The sequence below is a fragment of the Ammodytes marinus genome (genome assembly GCF_949987685.1).
Source record: "Ammodytes marinus genome assembly, chromosome: 9".
Classification (NCBI taxonomy): domain Eukaryota; kingdom Metazoa; phylum Chordata; class Actinopteri; order Uranoscopiformes; family Ammodytidae; genus Ammodytes; species Ammodytes marinus.
Genome location: NC_137213.1, coordinates 22,553,020 through 22,562,408, shown reverse-complemented (window position 1 = coordinate 22,562,408; position 9,389 = coordinate 22,553,020). Strand labels below are relative to the sequence as shown.

At 43.1% G+C, this 9,389-nt stretch overlaps 1 protein-coding gene across 1 annotated transcript; it reads left to right on the top strand.

Annotated features, from left to right (window-relative positions):
* Positions 1 to 366: 366 nt before the first annotated feature.
* LOC307255954 (kidney mitochondrial carrier protein 1-like) lies at positions 367 to 7,931 on the top strand. The gene is made up of 9 exons (XM_080034785.1): positions 367 to 542; positions 659 to 803; positions 1,544 to 1,638; positions 1,945 to 2,030; positions 3,173 to 3,268; positions 3,396 to 3,520; positions 4,421 to 4,544; positions 5,230 to 5,310; positions 5,874 to 7,931. Exons 1-9 carry the CDS (start codon positions 470 to 472, stop codon positions 5,913 to 5,915), a joined length of 867 nt encoding a protein of 288 aa, XP_079890911.1. The 5' UTR covers positions 367 to 469; the 3' UTR covers positions 5,916 to 7,931.
* Positions 7,932 to 9,389: the final 1,458 nt, after the last annotated feature.

Here is a 9,389-nt window from a genome sequence, read left to right as displayed (position 1 = left end):
TTATGTTACCTTTTATTTAGGGTTAGGCGGGCTAGCTTACTGGGCTGGCTTCTGTTTTTAAATAGGCCTAATCCTTAGTGTGAGATCATTCAGATTTTGAATTTTGTTGAAACATGTGTGGAATATACTGTGGTTGAATTTGACCTAATTATTATTCTGAGTAGGCAATTATTATTATATTTTTTGGGGTGGAAGACATTAGGCAACAATGTTGCCTGTGATGAACTCATGGATCCTGTGGGGTCTGTCTGACCGGCTGGGTTGCTTAGCAACACACAGTGGGCGGGGCCAGTGCAGGCAGTGGAGGGCGGCGCGTGGGGGAGGTAGCACGCGGAGAAGGGTTTTCTCAAACGCCGGTCAGGATTGAAACCAGATGCACGCACGGTGAGAGTATTGTCTGTAGTCGTTCATTCTGCCCGCCTCCCTTCTCTGTTCGCCGGGAGGTTTTCACTTGGGACTCGGTACACGGATGGAGAAAAAATCTAACGTCAACTGGAAGCCCTTTGTTTTCGGAGGGCTGGCTTCTATGACGGCGGAATGCGGTGAGTGATGAGAGGAGCGGCGGCGGGGAGTCCGACCTGCGTGGATAACTGTTAATTATCTAAAGCTCCGTTGCGATACAGTCTTTGAAGGTAGTATCCCACGTTTTGTGTTGCAGGGACGTTCCCAATCGACCTAGCGAAGACACGTCTTCAAGTGCAAGGCCAAGTGGGAAGCAAATATCTAGAGATCCGCTACAGAGGCATGCTCCATGCTATGGCCAGGATATGTAGAGAGGAGGGGCTGCGAGCACTCTACTCAGGGTCAGTATGATGGTGGATGCATGTGCGTTTGTGTTGCTCTTTAGTCTCTCTATCTTTGTCTTCCAAACATTGTATTGATGTCATAAGTATTGGACCTATTCTTCTTTTATGATTTTACCCCACTGTAGGCCTACCTCGTATTTCTTCTGATTGTACACTTCCTCCTTTTTGTGAACTCTTCTTCCTGTTTTTCTAAAAGCCATCATCTCATAGGCTACCACACCTTAAAGGTGGAGTCAGTGATTCTGGGGAACGCTTGTTGTAAAAAATGCTTTTTGTCAAAATCAGTGAATATCTCTAAACTATCAACTAGGCTACTTGTTGTCTGTACTGTGTGTGTGTGCTAAAAAGAAAGTCAGTTTAAACACAACCTAGGCTCTGTAAACGGACATGTTGCAAGCTACAGTGGGCCCCTTTGTTTACATACCCGTTTCCTGAGCCTAGGCTTTGTATTTACACCAGACTTTTTTTATTAAGCACACACACAGTAAGGACAGGTAGCAGTTTGTGAGGAGATATTCATTGTTTGATACAAAGAGTGATTTTGACAACAAGCGTTCTCCAGAATCACTGGTTCCATCTTAAAACTCTGTTGTTGTTTTGCTCCTAATGTGTTGAGTCTTAGTAGGTTTGTTTCCTTGTTTCCCTTCAGGGCGTTTGGCAGGAATAGTTGTGGGTTTGTTAATCCCGTGTGTGGAAATGAATGGGTGATGAAAATAAACTTGACTTGACTTTTACAGATTGGCTCCTGCCGTGCTGCGCCAGGCCTCTTATGGGACCATCAAAATTGGCACATACCAGAGCCTTAAGCGACTGCTAGTTGAAAGACCAGAGGGTGAGACACAGTTTCACTTTCTCTCTCTCTCTCTTACACGCACATGCACACACAAATTTAGCAGTCAGTGGCTTGTCCCATTTAACGCATGCACATTCCTGTTCCTGAAGGGGAGGTGCAGATGTGCTAGTGACCTACTTTCAACATGTGTCCTCATATTCGCATGCCAAAAGCTAACTGGGACTGTTTGTGCTCCTGAAAAAAAAACAATGCTAAAGTAAATTGCAACTGACTTTTGCATTGCATGGTGTCAAAATGCTACTTGTTCACATTAACAGTGTGCCTCCCACTCTTCTCCTGTTTCAGATGAAACATTGCTGACTAATGTGATGTGTGGTGTTCTCGCTGGAGTCATCTCCTCCTCCATCGCCAACCCCACTGATGTGCTGAAGGTAGCTGTTTGCAGGATCTCCTTGTGATTGTCGTTGTTGTTATTGAAATGGCAGTTATTCAAAGCAGTAAAGCAGGTTTCCCAGTTTCTCATAACTGCAGGCGGCTTCAATTCTCAGCGGAAAAACTGGAGATTCTGCTTTTTGTATAGTCACTGGGGCTGTACTTGGGTACATGTTCTGTAGAACTGAGGGATTAAAGGTGTAGTCAGCAATTCTGGAGAATGCTTGTTGACAAAATCACTTTTTGTGAATATCTCCTCATGATACTCTAACTCTACCTGTCCTTACTGCATGTGCCCAAAACAAATCTGGTGTTAATAGACAGTTCTAGGCTTTGTAAACTGTTATGTAAACAAAGGGGGGGCCATCATAGCTATTTACAGAGCCTAGGCTGTGTATTAGCACTGACATTTCTTTTCAGCACACTCACACTTACAGGTAGCGGATCGTGAGGAGATATTCACCGATTTTGACAAAGTGATTTTGACAACAAGCATTCTCCAGAATTGCTGACTCCACCTTTCAATATGCTCTTTTCAGATGAGTGATTAACCAAGTTGAGCAAAGGGCATGTTGGTGCCATAGTGACCCACTGGTGGCATATTTATAGACTTGAGGCTTAACATACTGTTCTGTAAATGATATGGGTGCATACAGCATTATGCTGTGTGTGTGTGTGTGTGTGTGCTGATGCTTATCTGTACTCCATAATGTTTTGCCCGGCTTCCCCCTGCCATGGCCTATTGGGCATAATGACCTATAACACAGTTGGTGTTAAAGGGTTAAACGGCAACTGGATGTGTCTGGAGGCTTGGAACATTGCCTTTTCATCACAATGTGTTCTAGCTGTGCCCGCCAAGTCATCCTGGAGCCAGACAGGGGGAACCAAGGCTGATCTGTAAACAGCAGGCATTGTAAATGAAAACAAGTCAAGTCAGGGGTTAGGAGAGTTCCTGGCAACAAGGATTGAGAAAAATTCTTCAAACATTCTGACTTCTGACTTTATTGCCTTTGCATTCCAACGGGAGCACGATTAATATTCCCCAGCACTTGGCTTGGGGAACTTACATCATTCCACACTGGTTGTGTATGCTTTCATTGTCTCAAGTTTATTAACATAACCTCTGGCTGTCCCTTTTCAGATCCGCATGCAGGCTCAGGGAAATGTGATCCAGGGCAGTATGATGGGTAACTTCATCAACATCTACCAGCAGGAGGGAACAAGAGGACTGTGGAAGGTGCAGACAGCCTATAAAATGCTTATTGTATTGTATTGATAAATGACCTCAGTGTCTGCACATTTGACACACATAGCTCATGCACCCAGCTCTTTAATGCTCATATGGTGGTGTCTCTCTGCCTCAGGGCGTCAATCTAACAGCTCAGCGGGCAGCCATCGTGGTGGGGGTGGAGCTGCCGGTCTATGACATGACCAAGAAGCACCTGATCCTGTCCGGTTACATGGGGGACACTGTTTACACACACTTTGTGTAAGTTTGCAGAGTCACATGGAGATCCAGCTTCCTCGTGTTATGGTTATCACAAAGAGGAAATGGCTTGTCAGGGCAAGACATGTTGATGTCTTCAGGAGGAACTAAGAAATGATGCACATACATACAGTATGTTTAACACAAATGTATGTGTCGAACATTTTACTTTTACTTTAGGAAGTAAAGTGAGTGTTACTTTATAATCTGCTTTTTTGTCATTGGTTTAAGTAACTCACCGCTACTTTCTCAGTTGTAATTGACACATTTCTATTTATTCACCTAACAACTCTTTCTTTAAGTAACTTTACACTCAAGTCATATTTTTCCACTAAATGTATTACCTTCACTTGAGTAGCTGGATAGGGATCTCAAAGATGTTGGACCCTTTAGCAGCGGAAAGTATTCCATCCGGATGACTTCAGGCGTTTCTATGATGGGAACAAAAGTAAACACAAACGAGGGGAGTGGTTCTCATGTGACAACATGAGTAACTTTCCTTGATTGAACTTGTTGCCTAATTGCATTTTAGGCTGGTGTACCAGTTTTGTTTTCATTCCTCCTGCTGTGCGCCAGTTGCGCTAGCAAGTGTTTCAGTTAGAACTGAAACACTCGATGTAGCTGAGCCTTACGGTTACAGAACCATGACCATTCTGTTAAAGTGTGGTGAAATCGGTTACATTTAGTTTCTCTTCTCCTGATAGCGATACAAAATTGTTACTTAACCCATAGACGGGGCGTTTCAAGCTTTTCTAGACACTCAATGTGTCAAACATTTTACATTTATGGCAGCAGAGCACATACTTCATGGCAATGACAGTTAAGCAGCAAATATTCTAAACAAGGGATAAAAATAAGCACTGTACAGGTTATGATTTGAATGTGTGTCTTGCCGTCCTCCAGGTCCAGCTTTACTTGTGGTCTGGCGGGGGCTCTGGCCTCAAACCCAGTGGACGTAGTGCGGACTCGGATGATGAACCAGAAAGGAGGAGCCATGTACCAGGGAACACTGGACTGTATCATGCAGGTCAGTCACAGTCCCTGAATGGTGAAAATCAATGTCTTACAATTGTTCCCGTTTAGATGATTAGAATGAAAGAGGCACTACACCAGTTTTGCAAGTAAAGATCAGTTCACTGGTCATTGGTTATATAATGTCTTCTGTGGCTGTGGAGGGAGCTTTAAAAGTCTGAGAAAAATAGCCCATGATTAAAATGTGTGCTGGGCAGTGTGAGACTAATACAACTAACAGAAGGATACTATTAGTTGCATCCTGGGAAATCTAGGATGGACCCACACTGGGGACTGAAAGTCAGGATATCACACCCTTAATTACTTTCAATTCATCTGTTTTTTATTTTTTTTCGTCACTTGTGTCTCCTACAACTTTATTAAAGTGTCTACAACTTTATTAAAGTGTAGTATGAGTTGCTAGACGAGCCCCTTTTTAAGTATGGCCGTCTGACTTTTATCTGTGAATGACCGTGTCATGTGTACTGACATTTAAAGCTGCCAACAGTGTCAAAATTAGACTTGCTAATCACTGATCTATTGCCATGAAAAGGTGCCTCTGTACGTTTGATTTTGCCCTCTGATGGTAAATACTCACTATTATGATATAGTAATGTTCAATATCTAGAGAGGACATATGAACGCTCACCAGAGGATAAAAACATAAAACGGGTGTTTTAACATGTTTGTTCTATTTTCAGACGTGGCGCTCCGAGGGCTTCATGGCCCTCTACAAAGGTTTCTTTCCAAACTGGCTACGCCTGGGACCATGGAACATCATTGTATCCTTTAACCATCTCATTAGTGCAGCAATCTGTTTACAAATCCTTTGTGATGCAACATCTTTTGAGCTGGAGACAGCCACAGGGGAGAAATTGTAAAATTCTGTTATGTATTTAGCAACTCAAGAGATTTCAAGCTGTATTTTAGTGGATGAAAGCTTACCTTAATGCTTCCTAACTTTCTTATGTAAGTTTGTGAAACTACAGTTTGATAACCCCACTGGCCCTGGTTAGAGAGGCTGTGTGGAGGTCTTTAACAGGGGAGGGTGTTAAGAGGATAAGGTCAGGTTGGCGGGAGTAAAGGAAGTAGTTACGAGCAAAGCCTTTCTGCAAAGGCCAAAGAGTTACAGTAGGGACAAGGAGTGCTGGCAGGTTGGCACCGTGCTGCAACCAGGCCTGATGTAATGAGATTATTGACTTGTTACAGCAGAGCAGAGCCCTTTAACAAGGAAACCTAACAAGGGAGGCTTTCAGCTCAAGTACAGAGAGAGCCAAAGTCCCAGAGTGAGCCTCACATTCAGTTCCAACTAAAAGTGTCTCGTGCTCCTTGACTCTGTATCCAGTTCTTCCTCACGTATGAACAGCTGAAGAAGATGAACGTGTGACGGACTGAATGAGACGCTGAAGAAGAGATGACACGAGCAGCCGCTCTGAGAGGGGACCAAACCTGGGGACTGTGGATGGACAGAGCCCTGAGTGTTGATGTAGACCCATGTGTGAGGGGCGGCGTGAGAGCTTGCCCTATACCTGTTTGGGCTACACCTCACCTAAAAGCCTGTCACAAGTGTGGGAAACACACCCCATAGTTTCAAACAAATGTATTTATCTTGTATATTGGAGAGAAATTCAAGATGCAGCAACCGGCTCAGGCTTTAAAAAGGGCTCTGTCACAAAGGAAAACACATTCAGTGTAATAGACTTAAAAGAGGTCTCCGAATTGAGTGCCTTACTTTGTTATACGTGCTGCCAGTGTTACACAAGGACTGAGAATGTCAGATGGCAGCTGACAAACGCATTGATCATTCCCTTTTTAAATAGAGTGCTTCAGTCAACAAACTTTTTTTCTGTTTTTTTTTCATGATAGGGGAGAGTGGCCTAAGTTGTGCAACTTTTTACTCAAAGTGATTTTAAAGTGAGGCCTTGACAGTTGTCTCCAACTCAAATATGTACATATATTTCAGGATGTTGTGCATACCTGGCAATAAAATCTTTGGATCTGGAATAAACTGTTTAAGAAATATAGCTTTCGGAAAAAAAAGTTGTCTTGTGGCACAACTTGCCCCCTTTGTTGTGTAAGTTGTGCCACAAGAGAGAATACCATGGGGTAAATTGTGCCATTGATATATATCTCATAAACTGTAATGCAAGACAAATCCATAAGACAATTACTTATTTAAGGTTTATTTAAAGTAAATATTTTACAAAGATTGAAGGTCAATTTTCTTAAACAAGGCCTAGCAGATCTAGGTGGTTTTGCCTGCAAAGCTCACAATGACAAAGTGGAATGGAGATGTCAGTCTCTTCTGAGCTACTGTAGACAATCACTTTCTTTTTGGTGACCAGCGTATACAGCCATGCCACTGGCACAACTCTCAGAAGTGTACTTCGCACTAGTTGCTCCGTTCTTGTGACTGCCACCTGACAAATGTGATTCCCCCTCCATTTCTGCCTTTAAATCAAGGCTCAAAACCCATCTTTACACCCTGGTTTTTCCTCCCCATTAACTATCTTACCTCTGCACTACTATCTTTGTTTATATTTGTGGATGTATGGGCTTTATGTCTTTTATTTTTGTTATTGTTATTTTACCTTCATTGTTTACCTACTGAATGCACTATGTACAGCACTTTGGACAGTGCAAACTGTCAAATGTGCTTTTATAAATATATTTTACTTACTTACTTACTTATAACTCACATAGGCCCTTTGGCACAAATCACCCCAGCCCCAGAATTTTGGATAATAGGCATGATGCAGCAGTTTAGGGCTGACATCGTGCTAACTATATAGACACAAAGTGTAGCATACTAAAGCACTAAAACATGTGTCAAATGTTTTCAAACGTGTCTATAATTGTTCAGACACAATAATCAAAAAACCATGATCATGGAAATTTTACTTTGAAAGGCAAAAAACAGTTTTTTGAGCTTAAATGTGCATATATCTTATTCCATGTTTCTCCCTTCTTTACAGGATGAGTCAAATGGATGGCTCTTCTTAAATATGTGGTCACATTTCCAATTTCTTCTATGGTTTTCTTGAAACAAGGGATGGCACACTTCCCCAACCGCACAACTTACGCCACTCTCCCCTATATATTTCTAAATTAGAAGTTTTTTTGGAAAGGTGAAAATAATTTATTGTAAGAGTCTCCGGAGTATTTACAGAGTCAAGATCCAAGAATACATCATGGTGTACTGAATAAGTCATGTAAACAGCGCGTGTGCGCGTGCGTGCGTGCGCGCGTGTGTGCGTGTGCGTGTGCGTGTGCGTGTGCGTGTGCGTGTGCGTGTGCGTGTGCGTGTGCGTGTGCGTGTGCGTGTGCGTGTGCGTGTGTGTGTGTGTGTGTGTGTGTGTGTGTGTGTGTGTGTGTGTGTGTGTGTTCAGACAGGACACGCACATCCAATGCCCATATGTGGCGAGACTAGTGGTCCCTCATGCCAGCAAAGGCAGACAGTAAATATAACCCAGGGCAGCTGGGGGGGTTAACAGGTGTCCCTGGGTTCTGGTGTTATCATATACTCTGCTCTAAAGCCATTTTACAGTTTAATGTAAGCGTGTTATGTAAGACTACATATTATATTCCACACCACTTTAAATCTAGAGTACTGAGAAAGATTATAGCGCGAAAAGCACTGTGCTTGATCCACAGGTAACTCAAGGTATATTTTCATATACCGTATTATTTTGCACGCTGTTTATCTGTGAGCTTGTGTTGTAAAGAATGAATATGTTGCTGGCTGTTGTGTGTACACTGCCAAAGTGTGAGCCAGTGTACTTTGTCATCACTTTTGTGTTGAAGTAAACGCTGCTGTAGTATATTTTAAATAAAAGAGAAGAAGAAAAAGTGTAATGCTTTGTTTTCACCACAGTGTGGAGCTGTGGAGCTATACAGTACCCACCTCAAAAGCCGACCCAGTTGAAAAAAGCTGTACATGACTCTTTCTAAATTCTCAATCTTCAACTTTGTGGCCACACATCTAGCACAGTTGAGTTGTTTCCGAAGGGATTGCCCAGTTTTCTTTTCAAACACACGTGTTCACGCAGCGGCCCACAAACAATGCCTTATGAATTATTCAGAAGAAGCTAAAGATGTAATTGCTCTTTTTATTTTCTGTGGGTAAATTCCCAGTTTTCCCACATCAGAGCTGTATTGAGGAGAGGACGGGAGCGCATAGGGAAACGTTGCAGTGAACTCACAGTCCCTCTGCATGCATGTGGGCCTTGTTCTTTTATTTAGGGAACGTTACCATGGGACTTATTACTTGTGTGACTCTTTGATTGTTGTATCTGCTTCATCTAAGCCACTGCTGCCACGTTATTGTTGGTGTGACAGGCATAGCTGCACTCAATAACTCCATTCTACACAACACCACAGAGCAGGGTGGAGGAGACGAGGATCTGTTTGCTTTTTAAAAAAAACACTTCCACATACAGTGTATTACATTATGAAGGGCACTTCGCCTTCAAAGACCTGCTGACATCTATGTTTAATTCAAGGCACACAAACATCCGGCACTGTCCGTGAGCCGAGTAGAAAGAATAAGAATACAACGTGTGGCTGGTGCCAGGAGTTGGCATTCTAGGCCTGTGCCTGGCATCACGTCTCTGGCACAGACCTCTACAAGCTGGACAAGTACGGCCACGGGGGATTCCGGCAGTCACAGCCATGCTGCATTATGGGTATTATTTGCTGCCTGGCCCAAGGGTCCGGGAGGCTGGCTCTATTGTGTTCCAGGGATCAGAGTGAGCCTTGGTTTCACAGGGATAAGTCTCTGTTTTGCTTCCAAACACCCTGTCCCTTTTCTCTCTCCATCTTTCTTTGTTCTTTCAGTCGTTTCTCAGATGAAAACAACACA

Excerpts from the sequence above, each read along its gene's own strand:
- LOC307255954 (XM_080034785.1), top strand. The coding sequence starts at position 470 with ATGGAGAAAAAATCTAACGTCAACTGGAAGCCCTTTGTTTTCGGAGGG. Across the intron at positions 1,639-1,944 it reads GCTAGTTGAAAGACCAGAGG|ATGAAACATTGCTGACTAAT; the intron begins GTGAGACACAGT and ends CTCCTGTTTCAG. Across the intron at positions 5,311-5,873 it reads TGGGACCATGGAACATCATT|TTCTTCCTCACGTATGAACA; the intron begins GTATCCTTTAAC and ends CTCTGTATCCAG.